The following is a 17,264-nucleotide window of genomic DNA, read 5'->3' on the forward strand; positions in this document are numbered from 1 at the left end:
AGACACAAACACGTACAGAAAGGGTTATCAGTCAGTTGCTCTCCCTAAACTCAACTACAATGCTGCTCTCAGTGGGTGAGCTCAACATACACTGTTTTCAAATTCTGCATACAAACAGATCATATATTTACTATTATTTCACTATATTTATAACTGGCCTTTAATCTTTATTGAACTCAACATACCGAGAATCTTTTTTAGAAAAAAAAAAGGTATATAAATAATGGACATTGACTAAATGGTTTTGGTTTCTTTTTAATCACTCGATCATTCATCCTTGACCATGACACGCTTGAGTGAATAGGACTGAAGCATATGCACTTAATCATCTAATTAGTGAGACAGCTGATTGGACATTGGATATGGAGTGATTTCAGCCGTTGAACTGCAAGCAAGAAGAAAATCACAGAAAAAAAAACAAAAACAATATGCCACGTCTATCAAGAGAGCAGCGCCTTCGAGCAATCGGCATGTTGGAGACTGGACTAGGGCTGCTTACTGTGGGTGCTCACAGCCAGCAATTATAACCAGACAAACTCTGTCAATGACAGGCCACGAACTGGGAGACCAAGAGTCACAACACCTGCCCAAGATTGACAGATCATTATGTAGCATCTTCGTGATGTCAATTATTAATCACCTCAATAAAAAAAACAAATCTGCACCAGCGCTCAAACAGTTAGTCAGTTTTCAATCACATCTAGTTTATCCAAATATAAGTGATAAGATTCTTCTGATGCTCAAATATAAGTGATACGTTTCTTTTGATGCTCAGTATATAAATATATGTTCTGAATACTGCAGATCTATACCGGTTTCTTCCTTTATTGATGTATAATAATCTGTATGTATGAACTACTGTTTTCATGTCAGTTAGGGGGGATCCATCTGTTTTGTATGACCCTAAACTTCAGATAATGTGTCACAACAGCAGCTTCCTCCAAGTCTCTGATCTGTATTTTGTGGAGAAAACAATAGGTGCTTATGTAGTGTTTAATTGAACGTATGCCAAAAGTTAGTGCACTAACTACATTTCCATTGGCGACATTAATAATTCCTCTATACAATCACAGCTCTCCCTTTTCATTGTGTATATTCAGACAGCTGAAGCACACCTTGAAAACAATGAATCCCTTGTCTTCATTTTTTTAAATCCTGAAAAGCACCAAAAAAAAAGTGACAGGATCGGTTCCATCAGAAAAAAAAAAAAAGCTATTTGCATGCATGTTTAGTTCTGAAGCAAGAAAAAAAACCAAAAAATACATTAGAAGTCTTTTGAATATATTGTAGGCAAGCTCTTCACACCTGTCCCAACAGAACAGGCTCAATGCACAGGGATGTAGGGGCTTGAGCTATACTGTGGGAAGTTAAACAGAGTACAATATTATCTCTTATCTCATATTTGGGAGCAGGATTGGCGAGGAGGGAGAGGATAATCTTTCTGTTCAGTGAAATATAAAATATTCTTAATAGAACAATAACTGTACACCTCCTACTACAGCCCCCCCCCCCCCCCCCCCCCCCCCCCCCCCACACCTGTGTTGCGGTATTAACTCAGAGCAGTTTGTTACCGCTGCCATTGTTTATCACCAATTAGCACACAAGGTGTAAATTTGCCATGAGCTGAATACATTAATTAGGAGGAGAGTGTTTAAAAAGGTGGCAAAACAATGAGAGTGCTTCGAGAAGCAGCAGTCCTCGCAGTAAAGACGGGAATCCTCACCTCTTTCGGTAAAAGGGAGATGAAGTCTCGTTGGAACTGCGGCTCGATCACTTGCATCATGTGTTTAACTTGTGTTGGCTCGCAGCTGTCTATGAGCTCGTCCAATGCAAGCAGCTTCTCTGGTCCACTCCAGCTCTGCAAGAGATGAAAAAATTCCAATGGTTATCATAGGTCTCAAGAAGCATCTGAGCACAACCCCTTTTATTATTATTATTATTGTTATTGTTGTTATTATTATTATTATTAGTTAGCAGACGACTTTTAAGGGGCTTGATGGTTTCTCATCAATCTCCTGTTTGCATTCAGGTTAAATGTGCCAATGAACAATAAGTCTAGTGGCATCTTCTGGACATGGGTTAGCATCATTTCCATTAAGAGGGCATACAACTGCCCCACTAATTTTTTTTTTCATTCTACCAAGCTTATTCCTGTGGAGAGGCTGAGATTCTGACTTAGCCGGTTTGAAAACGTCACAACCAATACCTTGAGGGGAGTGCACCTGACTTTCGAGGCAGATGTTTCTTCGTGGGCATTTGTTCAAAAATAATTATTTTCCCCTGGATCATAGCCAGGAATGTGTGATTAGGGTGATCTCGCAACCTTGACAGCACACACTACACCTGTAAAATACACTCAAGGTACTTTTCTTTGAAAAACATTGGCAGATGTTAGAGATCGGCAGTTCTTATATAAAAGGGGCCAAAAATGAAAATGGAGCGGTAGCATTTGTATTTAATCCTCCAATTCGTGACTATAGCACTATGCTATTTCTTTCAATACACCAAGCCCTGTCATTTCTCCTTCAACACTCAAGACAGCAGGCATTGTTTTTGGAAAGTCTGTGCCAATATACAAACAAAACAATTTGACAAAAGCTGTAAAAGGCGGCTAAATACAATTTAGATAGGCTTAAATATTATGGGTCAAATCGGGTTCACATCATTATCTACCCAACTGAGAATCTCTAGGGGAACATTTTTTCTGGGGAGTGTGTGCATCTCTTGCATTGTGGTAAGATCCAGTGTTAGCTAGTAATTTTCTGTGAGACTGTGTAAAAACGCTTGACCAGTCCAACCTAGTATGATTTACAGACACCCTAATACTGATAATGTATTTAAGGATTCTGAAATGCCAGTCATTCAAAATACAACCAGTGTCTTGCAGTTAAGTACAGAGAAATAAAAAGCTCAGGAAAAAATAAAAAAGATTGTATGACTTGCACCTGTAGTTGCATCATAGCTAACAGCTATCATTTCTTAATGTAGATCATCTTTAATAATACAGTAGTAATGTTAAAATTTCAGTAACAAGTAACAATAACACTTGTTCTTGGAATCATTTCAACAGTTCTAGTTCAGACGCAAAACTCCTTAAGTAATTATAGTGTTGGTCCAACAAGACACAGCTTATCACTATCAAAGTTTAGCCAGCTCTGCTGGGATTGCAGCTATACAGGTAGCAAACGCTGTATGGACTAGCAGGGGCAAAGCTTAGCTGTTTATTAACCCTTTCATGTTTGCTTTTAAGTTCATCCCTGAAAAAAAAATACCCAAGCATTTTGCTCTTGTTCTTCCTGAAATAAGAGGACCTTAAATCCATTCCTTCTGAACAACAGACCGAAAGGCATTATAGAAATCTGGCACAAAAACACTAAATTATACACTTACAAACTCCGGTATGACAGGAATTGACTGCAAACATACTACAGTGCAGTAATTAGCCCAACAGGTATAGCATCTGGTTCTAGATATCTGATTTAACTTCATATGAATGAGGTTGTATTCTATTCACGAAAGACTAAATGCCTTTGTTAAGTACAGTATGAGAGGCCATGTGCACCTGGTAGGCATTTTTTATTTTGTATTTTTTAATTTTTTTAAAAGAAAGAAGCCCTTTTAAAAATCTTAAGCATCCAGAACTGCACGTGCAGGTAATGCTAGGGCAGGATCTACAGTGCATCTCCCAATCTAACAGCAGCTGATCCGACATGTTTTTCCGACGTGCTGCTTACCTGAAACGTCCTGAGCCATTCTTGAAGTCCAGCAGGAGGAGGGACGGATGTGATCCGGCGCCGATGTTGCCCTTGTCCGTTTGCTGCCCTTATGTCACCGAAGGTGGTGGGTGTGGCTGAATATGGAACCAGCCCTGTACTGCTGTCAGAAGGCGAGACAACAGAAGTAGGAGTTTAGATAAGCTAATGCCTTACCGAATCCCTGTTGTGGGCTACTGCTTACTTAACTAACTGTGACTTACTTTTTCTAATTTATCAATACTCATTAAAAACTATTTTACATTGAAAAGTCATTGTCGCAGAATTGAACAAGTTCTTTGCAGAAAACACTTTAGTTACTTTTCTAGTAAGCACTGACAATCAAAAAATAATCCCAGTTTCTGGGGAGTGAGGAAGTGAAACAACTGTAAACAGATTTAACAGTGTTGTCACTAAAATAGGCAAAGTACTGTACTGTACGTTTCTTAAACTCCAGTATTATCAAGTTTTTTTTTTTAATCAGTTAAAATATTTATAGAAAAATATGTTCTAAAGCTCACAAAGCAAGATGAAGATTCCTTGTATGTCCAAATTTGCTTCAACAGGATTTAAACCAGTGTAACCATAAGATGAGCCTTTTAGTTTAAAGTGGACTCCAAAGGTATTCACACCTATTCTAAAGGCTAACATAAGCCAGGTATAAAGGCCCCTTTCTCCAGATAATCATTCTGCCACCCTAAAGTTCTACAAAGTAATGTTTATTTTGCAAAAATGCCAAACATACAACTCGGTACTCCCTGCTCCCCACTGCATTTTTAATGGTATTTAAAGTAGTGACGAGCTAAGTTATATCACATCTGTACAGTAGCTGTGAGTATGCAAGCATGTCTCAATAGTCATTTACATAATAAATAAGCTAGACTATGCCAAAAATAACATGCACAGAAACACGGCTGACGTGAGAGTAAAGAGAGTGCATTTTAATTTGACTAATGCAAATCAAGTTGCAAAGTTTGTGGTGGTTGTTTAAACTTTGTTCAACCAGTAATATTAAAAAATAAAATTAATTTCCAATTCACTTCATGAAATCCTTCAAACCACGAACTTAATTTTTTCTTCTAATGGGCACTGTGCACTGTAATAATTTACGTACACCTTAGAATATGACTGCTCTCCTGCAATTTAATTTTCAGAACGAGGCACACAAGTTAATCCACAAGGCAATTTCCATCTTTATTATACCCCTCACACCTCCCTTCCTTTCCTTCCTTCCTTCCTTCCATGCTGTAATTTAATTGAGGACATGCTTGATGAATGGAATATCATCACAACAGGACGATCTTTTAAATTTTTTTTTTTTAATAAAGCCGGAGAGACAGAAAGACAATAACCATCTCTGTGTGAGTGTATTTGGACTGGCTTGGCCACATCACCAGTGATGCTTTGCTCACCAATGCAAGGCTTTCTATCCTCTGGCCCCTGATGATGAACAACAATTTGGAAAAATAAGTCACATTTTTATGCCACAGATTCCTTGTCACAAAAAAGCTATCAGCAAGGCACCACCTCTGCAAACACCCACACTGCCATCCAGGCACGACTAAGAGGGCCATTTTGTGCCTCCTTGACACATACACACACAACACACACAAATAAAAAAAAATAACACAGGCTGCACAGCAAACAGTAAATACCTGTTTGGGTTGCCATAGTTATTCTGTTGTTCTAAAATAAAACCCCTGTGTCAGTGTTAAGAGCTATTATGTTTTAAAGCTAGACTCTTCAGTTTCACTGCAGATGTGACAAGAATGCATGAAAAACAGAGGCAGGGTACAAAGCTGGCCACCTTTCTCAAAATGTATTTAAATCATAATCTGCCTATGTTAAAATTCTCTCAATCATCTATATCTATAAATTAGTTCTTAGGTTATGTTGCTGGCATAGATGGCACATGTAATGTACCCCTTGGCTTATTTAATTTCAGGCATGCCATGATATGTTTTCTTTGGGAGTGAAGACAGTGTCCTTGCTTTATTTTTATTTCTTATTTTATTTCTGCATTCCAGGGATGTTTACCTTGTGAAATCTGAGCCTTTGCAGTGCTTCTTTCCTAAAGGGAAAGACCGGACCTCAGGGCCATGGTCCATCTTTCTCTTCATCTGCAAGACAAGAGACAGAAAAACAGGCTTGTGGTTAGAGATGTGCAGCCACAGAAACGGTTCAGACATAATGCTCAGCTTACAAACAACCAAACCATTCATTAAACAAATAATGATAAGGGCAGAAACCAATTTCAAACCATCCAAGGTAGATTAAAGGTTTGGAGGAATATAAGTGGCACATAAGTTTTTGAATAATAGTCTCATTCCCGATACAGTGGCCATATCCTACGTAAGCACACTATTTACTTTGAACTTGCGGACTGGGGACTATTACAAGCTGAAAAAACGAGGCCGAATGATCACTGAACTACTGCTCAGGGCTTTTGTATTTTTATTTACAGTTACATTACTGCATTACATTTACCATGAAATTGTACAGACCACTGACATTGTACTCCCAATGTGTTTTAAAACAGACACAGAGTCAGGGCACAATACAAATCAATATATCTGAAACTGCCCTATGTGAACACATGTTTTTACAATTAACCCTATACAGTATCTTCAACAAATGTATGACTAACGTTAGAGTTTCCAATGAAGGCATATGACACCAGGAAGAAGACATAGCTAATCATTTAAGCAACAGTGGAACATTTTTCTATAGGAGTTTGATTGAAGTACACAATATGTGATTTACACTGTGGGTATTAGGTTGACTTGTAAAGAAATACAATAAAACTGATCTGCTACTTCCCACAGGGTCTCATTTGAGTTCTAATGTGGTCTAACAACCTAATACTCAATAGAGGTGGTGTTCTCTCACAAAACTCCAGCCTACAGCCTGAAGCAAAATATCTGACAGTGTCATAAAAAAAAAAAAAACACACACACAATGTGGCACACAAGCCGTTTTTGCTTTAGTTGCTTTATACAGAGAAAATTCGAATATACACTTTACCTTGCAAATTAATATACGAGTTGCATGCTATAGAGACTAAATGCTCCCTGAACATCCACACTTAAGCGCAACTATTGTATAGAAATATAATATTGTGGGACTGAATAGCAATTGTCTGATTTTGACAATACGGTTAGGATTACTGTGAATCAAGTAAAGGTTTTCGATAAAATTGCGATTTAAAAAGATAGGACTGGGCTTATCTGTAGATAACATCGACACCATGCGATCAATGCCACAACAGCCAACAGACTGATCCATATGGATCACAAAGAAAGTGGGTGAACTAATCCATTGATCTCTGTTTTCTAAAAGAAACATTACTATTATAACATTTATTTTCTAAATAAATAAGGTATATAAATGATGGACATTGAGGAAATGTTGCTGGTTTCTTTTTAATCACTCGATCATTCATCCTTGATCATGACACACTTTAGTGACTATGACTGAAGCATACACACTAATCACCTAATTAGTGATACAGTTGATTGGACACTGGATATGGAGTGATTTCAGCTCTTAAATTGCAAGTTGAATAAAAGCAATAAAGAAAATCACAGAAAAAAACGAGAGAGCAGCGCCTTCATGCAATTGGCATGTTGGAGGCTGGACTAGGTCAGCATACGGTGGCTCGCTGTCTTGGGTGCTAACAGCCAGCAATTTCAAACCTGGCGAGACGGTATCACCAGATACATGATCTGGGAGACCATGGGTCACTACACCTGCCCAAGATCGACAGATCATTTTGCAGCATCTTCGTGATGTCAGTTGTTAATCAGTACAATAAAAAGTCACTGCACTTGCTATAAAACAGAATGTTATTTTTCGATCACATCTAGTGAATTTTATCCAAATATAAGTGAGAAGTTTCTTTTGATGCTCAAATATAAGTGATATGATTCTTGTGATGCTCAGTACATAAGATGGTTACATGGCTTTAAGTGGAAAAACAAGTAAGCGTGCATTGTTTAAAAACTGCATTTTATTACCATTCAAAGCAAAGCATGCATGCCAGCGAAGAAAATAAGACTCCATTTGCATAGCAGTTTGATCCATTCCTAGTTGGACTTTGAGTTTAATTTGACACACCTGAGCTCTTTATATACACTGTGGCTAAATCAAGCAGACACCCTTTACAATTCAGAGATTACATTACTAAATATAAAGTTAATCAACAAAAAACACAACACCACGCACAAGCATGGAAAATTCTAATGAAATAAAGCTGAACCCTAAAACTCACTCTCTCTCATGTTAATATTCCCAATGATTTTTTGTTTGCTTTTATTTTCTTTCCCACTCAGGAAGTGGTTTCTGCTTTATAAATGGTCAGAAACCATCTTTACAGACTCACCCCTGTTCTCTAAGCAATTACCTCATTGCAATGGCAGTTTTGGGCTTTTACATTAAAAAAAAAGCTTGGAAAAAACAACATTTCAGAATCGGGTCACAAGGTGTTGTTCTGCACCCCTCCCTCCCCGCCCCCCAACCCCACCCCACACCCCACCCCACACACTTTTAAAATTGCCCTCAAACCCACACGGGAACCAGCAGGTCGGAATTCAAAACCAGAGGGTAGCTTTACAGACTATCGCAGAGTATCGTTAGGTAAGTAACGATACAGTCAATTTTTATACAGTACCAATTTTGTACAGCTGTTGTGATAAATCATTTACATTTGTGCCTCCTCATACACAGACAGTATAACTGCAAGGCTTATTGAGTCAAACTAGAACACATAAATAAACCTCAAACATTGTCAATTCATAATGTAGGTCAAAATAATAATAATAATAATAATAATAGAAAAACAACATTTAAACAAAACAAAAACACAACAAATGAAATAAAGCATGATCTCTGTTTATTAAACCACAATGAGTGGAACTTCAATGTGGGATTAACTGTATAGGTATTGCCAGCAATAATCTACTACATCCAAAGCAGAGATAGTTTTGGGGCACAACTAATTAATTGTAAGTGGTCGTCCAATTTGCTTACATAAGATAAAATTACAAACTGCTGTAGTCTGGAAAACTTATTTTGTTCTTGGCGTGTGAAATGTTTAGCAGTGATGCAGGCAGATAGGTGGGAGGCACAGTAAGTACTCTGCTCTATGCACTGATGATAGCTGATCTGTTTTATGGGTTTTACATCTCTAGAACCAAATGACTAACCTGAACATGCAAGACATGTGTCAGTGTCACAGCTGCATTCAAATGGCACTGCATGCTTGGATGACATGCTAGTTGCAGCAAACGTCTTCAATCTTTTTACTTGGAAATGAAGTCTATTCAATTTTACCTTTGTTCGACAAACAAATGCAAGAATAACTGAATTATTAAAGAGGTCTCCTAACTGACAGAATACTAAAAGAATAGTTACATGTACTACTTTCTTTCTAGTCACAGTATCACAATTCAAACAAATACACCAACACTGCTTAAATTACAAGTTGCATGCTTGATACTACTAGATCCCAAGGATTTTTTTTTTTTTTGAGACAGTATATACACCTCAGTTGCACAAATGCCAGTAAGATGAAAGCAGGCATGGTTTGAATCTCTGCTACTTTATTGAGGAAATATAAATATATTCTTAGATTTATTAACGCACTGAAAAAAAAAAGGGTGAGCAGTGCTTTAATTTCAACCCCAAGAGGCTTATCAAGCTGTCAGAGGCTGCCATTGATGTTTGGTACAAAGCTTTGTTGTTACTATAAGGCACATGCATTTAAAAGTAAAAATTGTAACAAAAATAAATAAATAAAAAACACAACAACCTATTACACAAGGGCCAGACATTCTGTACTGCCTTCCATATAACATATGCACTTCAATATACCAAACAGGTAATACAGGAGAGAGACAGAGAGAGAGAGAGAGAGAGAGATGCCATAAAACCCCATTGTTATATGGTTGATTAGCGAGTGTAGAGAAATATATAAATTTCAAAGGCGTGAAAAATGTTTTCTGCTAGGGTGTTTTAGTACCAATCAATACCATGACCCACAGTAAACTGTAGCTAGTAGTCGTCAGCAAAACGTGGGAAATGCAGCTTTTGCAAGGACGTTTTACAAGCATTACAAATAATGTACAACCACAAAACACTACCAAAACGAAGCTGCAGAATTAGAATTACTGTTACCCTGCAGTCTGGAAAGAATCCTGTACAAATCATGTCTGCCACTGTAATTAATATTTGCCATCATTCATTCTACAGATGAGAAAAATGCCAACCACGTCCTTGAAGCCATGTAATAATCATAAATCACACATATACATAATATACTTACAAATACTAAAGTAAAAACAAGGTTTGCTTATTGAAAAAGAATTAGAAAAAACAAACAATCTGTAAACGTACTTACTTTATAAAAGATCATCTTTAAAGTGCCGTAGAACCCCATTGTTATAATCCGGTGCTGTTTCACTGCCAGCTGCTAAAAACCCTGTATCTCTGCCTGGGTAGGTATTCTCTGACAACGCGTTAGTAACTCACTCTCAGGTAGATCCGACACTATCTCTGATGTGAACATGCTCAGGCACGTCAGAAACTATGGAGCATGTAGCACAACCGGCAACAAAAATACCACTATGTCACACCAAATGAAGCTCACTAATAAGCCAACTCACTCAACTGCCAGCCTCAAAGTACTGCGAAGCGATAATGAGGGGAGAGACTCAGAAGAGGTGGAGCTGTGGGGGGGCCCTGCCCTAGCCCAAGCCTTTGCTACGCTGGCTCTTGCTTGAGTGTTACTGAGGGATCGGATTACATCTTCCCCGACGGTGACGAGGCGATTGGTGCAGTCCAGGCTTCAGGGTTGTGTGCTGCACATCAATTAGATGAGGAGAGCAGCAGCGAAGCGCCTGTGCTGCGCGGAGCGGAGGAGTGGAGTAGATGGAGAAAGAGTTGGAGCAGAAAATACAAGAGGCGGCTTCATTCGTCTGATCTTAAATAAACAAAACCTCTTGTTGCGGGTTAAGATCAGACCTCCAACACATCCACCACTTTTTTTTTTTTTTTTGTCTCGGTGGGCAGATGGAATGCTCACAAGGGTTTCTGTGTTTGTAACTATCGCAACTGCTCAATTCAAGCTTGTTCAGCCGAAACAAACAGGCGCATTCAGCCAATTAGAACAATAATTCAAGTACAGCATGTTGTTCGGGTTTGCCTATATTAATTTTGATTTTATATAAGTAGCTATCTTTAATAAATAAATAAATAATGCTTACATATTTTCCCACCGCAAGCCATCTCTGGCATTGCCGCAACAGACGTTTGCATTAATTTTTAAAGTTGCAGTGCACAATTAAAGTTTTTTTTTTTTTTTTTAACCACTATAATATTGCTTTGTGTTTATTCTTTAGTTTATAATTCTTTTGATTTTAGGGGGTGGGGTTGAAGAGTAGAAGCAGTTACAGGACCAGAAGGGAGAGGAGGGGAGGGGGTGGAGAAATCACGGTGTTTATGTCAGAGGGCTGATGCACACACAGAGGATTCAAACCACGCATGCTCTTTTCTTCCATAGATTTGCAGTTTTTAATAAAAGCAGATGATCTGCAACTTCTTTACACTGCACTACATCATGGAGGCAGTTCCTATGGTAGTGCCAAGTTACAGTTTTAGTTTACGGACACTGCACTGCCTTAAAGTTAAATGATTACTGTATAGATTGGAATTTCAACATATTCAGCAACAATTAAAATAGGCTAAGGTGCTGCGCCCATGACAGGCATAAATGTGTTTTTGTGGTTGGGACCAAAGTCTAGATCAGCACAAGTTTATAAAGCAATACTAAATACTTTAGCCTGAATGCCAAGCCACAGAGGTTCTGTAACAGCTGGGCACAGAGTCTGCCCATTGCCTAAAGCTCCAAAATCCCTTTCCTTTTGCTCAAGATGTTTCTAATAAATGCCTGCTTCTGTTTAACTTCTGATTGCTTCTGCAGTGAGCGACCACACCATGGAAAGACAAGTGGAAGAGAGATCAAAAAGTACAAAATTAACATCTTATGCCTATGCCCTGCATTAAAATGTAATACAGCTTGATCAATGTTTTCACAGGTGACATCGTTATTGCGTGGGGTGGGGGCCAAGCTATTTGTCCTTTTCTAATGAACCCACTTCACAAACTATAAACACCACCTCCCACTACATAGTTATCACAGACACATAGTGGAGAAAGATTAATTTGAGATCAATACTTTATTCAAACTGCTGAATCAAAAGGAAGCAGTATGAGGTGGATTCAAAAGGAGTCTCCATGCTGAACAATAAGGGATTAATGAGCCAGTCTGGGGACAGATACTGTAATCTTGGTGTGAGGGTAAACTGCAAAGCATAAGCAAAAGATTTTAAAGACACCACCGCTAGACTGGTAAATAAAAAAAAATCAAATATACACAAAGACAAATGAACATTTCTGAAGGGAATCCTGGGGACTGACTAATACACACAGACAGCGTTGTCAACCCATTTCGTATTACAAGTGCGCTGCATTACTGCACAGAGATCAACTCATTATCCAAACACATGGAAACCTTGCTGTAATGCTCCAATAGTTATCCAATTTCAGCTGTACGTTGGAGCATCTGGATATTATCAAGAGAGCTGGCGTTGCACTTTTATATTGTATATACAGTATTAATTTAATCTGGCGCCGCCCTCATAATAAAGACACCCCCATATTGTCGCCGCAGTCATATATCAGCTTTATAATACAGGCTGCCCTGGAATAAACGCCGCTATCAATAAAGAAACATTAAGGTATTTTTTTTCTCCCCCTACTAAAACAACAGACACACAGTAAACAAATAAATGCGCAACACTGACTATGTACATGTAATGCCTGCGAAGAGATGGGAGCCTCAATCTAGCACGTAAATTACAAACTAATGTACACACACATAGTAAGCACATTTTATTTTATGGTAGTACAGTTCTGAAAGAAAATGCCAGATAAACTACGTACAGAACAGCAGTCCTTCTGAAGTTCTTATAGGTGGTTTTGTTTTTAGTTCAATTGTAATTCCTGTACTAAATCCCATACAAATAAAAACAAATGTACTTACTATCTATAAGAAGATTTAGTTTTGTATTGTAGTTTTTACAGAAATCAAGCTGATGTTCGGAGGTAATTTTTGGTGCAGCAAAACATCTACGTCACACTCTTGGATTAACTGCCACACCAGCGTTGTCCCGCCCCTTAACAACCAATACATACTCCTGATTCGCTGGTACAGTACTCCCCTGACCTTCTAACTCCCACAACAGGCTCTCGGTAATTGTCACCGATAAATGTGCTGTAGTCAAAGTAGGCTAGCCACACGCGCTGCTACATACAGGTCAGGCTACCGTATTACAGAAAATAAGCAACTGCGATACTTCTAAAATGTCATAAATCATGTAATAAAATATTGTAGCATTTGAAAATCACAGTATTATTAATAAAGGTTGCCCTCATATAAAGGCCGTCCTCTTAAGTGACTTTCGTTAAGCTTCTGGTGCACAGATCCATGTTAACAGAGACCAAGCTTGGATCTAGTAACCTACAAAACCCAGTGATCCAGTCAGGCGCTTTTACAAAACAGATGTCTCTGGGACTAAATTAATTTCACTCTGCATTATTTTCCTTTTTTTCTTAAAAAGGGACAGGCCAGGGATAGGCACGCGCTGAAAAGCAAAAGAATGGGACTGAATTATGATTTTATAAAAAAAAGAAAAAAATGTAAATATGTTTTGGACTGAACCGAGGATGCTCTTGGGAATATGTTTTGTTGTACATCACACATACTATACACTGCCAACAAGACCACTTTTATAAACTTCCCAATTTTTTAAAATGGCACTGTTAAAACTTAAGTATTTAATTTATTTATTTTTAGTTTTAAATCACAGGGTCTGCTAGTCACTAAACAATGGCTTGTACGGAAAGAGACATACGCTGATGTTTAGAAAAACAGGTTTCCTTATCCAAGGCCTGATCTGACTCACTCTGTTTAACAGTGGTCAATCTCTAGATTTGGTGACCTGCCATACTTCCTCAGCTCTTCGGGTACTGCGTGTCATACCGAATTTGGCTGACAGTACCATGACACAGCTAGGAAGAAAATAGACCCGTAACAATACTGCAGTAAATTCCAGTGACAAAACTACATTGCTCTGTGCCTGTTTATCACCCAGTGAAATCGAATGGGACTTTTCTTCTCATTGCAAGACTCTGAAGGTCAAAATCTTCGATTTTATGTTTGTTTTTTGTTTTTTTTAACAATAAAGGGACAATACTATAAATCCTGTTGAAGATGCTTGATTCTGTAACTGCAGGGTCTTCAAGTGTATGACGTGATATGTCTATTGATAAGATAACATTCGATTACTAAATTTAACGCATCAGACTTCGTGCTGCTACAGCGTCTCTCAGCCTCTCCCATGAAGCAAACTTTCCTCCTGCCACCAAATAAATTTCCTTTAATATATTAGTTACTTTAGTGGATTAGTTACTTTAGTGGATTAGTTACAAAATTGTCAGCAACACAAATGCCTAGAAATAGTATTACCTATACATATCTGTCAAGTCTTGATCAGGACCCTCCTGTTTTCAAGACCAATCTCCTGGTCAGAAACAATCTCCTGCCTGGGACCCGTTTAATCTAGGAATTTCCTGGTTTGTATATTTGGCTAAGTATATTATTTTTCACTTATTTATTTATAACATATACCAACCAAAACCACATCTAGATTTACTGGCACGCTTAGGTTTTACAATTTTGGAATTATGTATCACTGTTTTTGTTGAGTCAAAAATAAAAGCTATGCCTGTGCACCTGCATTTTGCATTTTGCTATGTTTTTTGCTGCCGTGCACAGCGCTTTGAGGTGCTTTGCACTTAGGCGCCATATAAAGTAAAAGTTGTTATTATTATTATTATTATTATCCCCACCTATAATGTATGAAGTTACAGGTATATTTTAAATGACTAAGCTGCCTGCTGGTGCATTCACAGAATAATGTACTTGATCTTATTTCCGTGTGATTTTGTGTGGTTTGGTTATATATATATATATATATATATATATATATATATATATATATATATATATATATATATATATATATAATAACCAAATTTTGCAGTTTCCATCGTCATGCTTCCCCCCCCATAGCTACTGACAGTTTCCATAACACATTCAGACCTCGTAAGTTTCTCTTCTCTGAGCTGAAAGCAGCCACTGTCATTCAGTTTGCCTACATCAATTTTGAAACTGATGAACATAATAATAAATGGACAGCAAAGTGCTAGCATTGTAACACAAAGGTGACTGAAGTGCGGGGAACTTATTTTTCAAGGCAAGCCAATTTTTTGCATGTGTATAGTTGTTCTATCTAGCAAAACCGTTTACAGTTAGTGACAGGCTTGTGGTTTTATGAATAAACGTCAGTTATTACAACCAAGGTGTGTGTGTTATGTTATATAAATCAAAGATCAAGATACACAAGGTGTATAAAAAAAAAAAAAAAAAAAAAGTGTAAAAATGTTGCACTACTACAAAAGGAGCTACCATCACACTTTATATATGGAGCCCAGGAGATTCGGCCAACTTTTTTTTCCCCATTCAACACGTCTCCTGGACTCCATACATTTACATCTCAATAATAATAATAATCAGAAGATTTGCTGAGTTCATTTAATTTCTTTCTAAAAGTTTGATGTGAAAGATGAATTTTAGAAGCACATTTGTATATATGTGCAATAAAAATGAAAAGAATTGAAGCCTATGAGTCATTGAATATTACTTAAGATTCTATGTAGATTGCAAGTAGATGAAAACCAACCATATATATATATATATATATATATATATATATATATATATATATATATATATATATATATAAAGTGCCTTGCAAAAGTATTCAGAACCCTGACCAATTCTCTCATATTATTGAATTACACACTGAAATTTTGTTCTGTTCGATATTTTATTTTAAAACACTTAAACTCAAAATCAGTTATTGTAAGGTGACATTGGTTTTATGTTGGGAAATATTTTTAAGAAAAATAAAAAACTGAAATATCTTGCTTGCATAAGTATTCAACCCCCACACATTAATATTTGGTAGAGCCACCTTTCGCTGCAGTAACAGCTTTAAGTCTTTTGGGGTAAGTATGTACCAGCTTTGCACACAGTGTTAGAGTGATTTTGGCCCATTCTTCTTGGCAGATTTGCTCCAGGTTGTTCAGGTTGGTTGGACGACGCTTGTGGACTGCAATTTTCAAATAGTGCCACAGATTCTCAATGGGATTGAGATCAGGACTTTGACTGGGCCACTGTAGGACATTCACCTTTTTGTTCTTGAGCCACTCCAATGTTGCTTTGGCCTTGTGCTTGGGATCATTGTCCTGCTGAAAGGTGAATTTCCTCCCAAGCTTCAGTTTTTTAGCGGACTGAAGCAGATTCTCTTGCAGTATTTTCCTGTATTTTGCTCCATCCATTCTTCCTTCAATTGTAACAAGATGCCCAGTCCCTGCTGAGGAGAGGCATCCCCACAGCATGATGCTGCCACCACCATACATGTGTCTTGAGGCATGGGCAGTGTTAGGTTTGTGCCACACATAGCGCTTTGAGTTTTGGCCAAAAAGCTCTATCTTGGTCTCATCTGACCACAAAACCTTTTCCCACATCACAGCTGGGTCACTCTCATGCTTTCTGGCAAACACCAGATGTGCTTTCAGATGGTACTTTTTGAGTAACGGCTTCTTTCTTGCCACCCGCCCATACAGGCCAGTGTTATGCAGACCTCTTGATATGGTTGACTGGTGCACCATTACTCCACTCCCAGCCACTGAACTCTGTAGCTCCTTCAAAGTGATTGCTGGCCTCTCTGTGGCTTCTCTCAGAAGCCTCCATCTTGTTTGAGGGGTGAGTTTCGAGGGACGGCCTTTTCTTGGCAGTGCCTCGGTGGTGTGATGCAGCTTCCACTTCCTGATTATTGATCCAACTGTGCTCACTGGGATATCCAAACACTTGGATATTATTTAGTACCCTTTCCCTAATCTATGCATTTGTCTTACTTTATCTCTAACTTCGGTAGAATGCTCTTTGGACTTCATTTTCCTTCAGATTCACAGCCTTACCAATGATCCTTCAACAGTGGGGTTTTTATCCAGAAAATGTGACAACAACTTTAATGGTTCACAGGTGGAGGCCAATGGTAAGGTAATTGTGTCCTCGTTTGGGCAATTTCTTTCATCGGTGCAAACTGGGAGCTTCCACAGCACAGGGGTTGAATACTTATGCAAGCAAGATATTTCAGTTTTTATTTTTTTCTTAAAAATATTTCCCAACTTAAAACCAATGTCACCTTACAATAATTGATTTTGAGTTTCAGTGTTTAAAAATAAAATATCAAAACAGAACGAAATTTCAATGTACCATTTGTAATTCGGTAATTTGAGAGAATTGGTCAGGGGTCTGAATACTTT

The 17,264-nt window shown here is 37.9% G+C and overlaps 1 protein-coding gene across 4 annotated transcripts in view; it reads right to left on the reverse strand.

The window, feature by feature from the left end:
* The window catches only part of LOC121321435 (F-box/WD repeat-containing protein 7-like), a 182,840-nt gene that overhangs the window by 9,751 nt on the left and 155,825 nt on the right, over positions 1-17,264 (reverse strand). For 2 of the 4 annotated variants that reach the window (XM_041260382.1, XM_041260399.1), the window contains 3 exons: positions 5,790-5,872; positions 3,735-3,876; positions 1,724-1,858 (listed from right to left, as the gene is read on the reverse strand). In XM_041260382.1, the coding sequence (XP_041116316.1) occupies positions 1,724-1,858; positions 3,735-3,876; positions 5,790-5,872 (360 nt within the window). Of the gene's footprint in view, positions 1-1,723; positions 1,859-3,734; positions 3,877-5,789; positions 5,873-10,149; positions 11,075-17,264 lie in introns of those variants that run through there. The other 2 variants (XM_041260407.1, XM_041260391.1) reach the window with 2 other exon arrangements.

This window comes from Polyodon spathula, chromosome 1, assembly GCF_017654505.1.
Source record: "Polyodon spathula isolate WHYD16114869_AA chromosome 1, ASM1765450v1, whole genome shotgun sequence".
Classification (NCBI taxonomy): Eukaryota; Metazoa; Chordata; class Actinopteri; order Acipenseriformes; family Polyodontidae; genus Polyodon; species Polyodon spathula.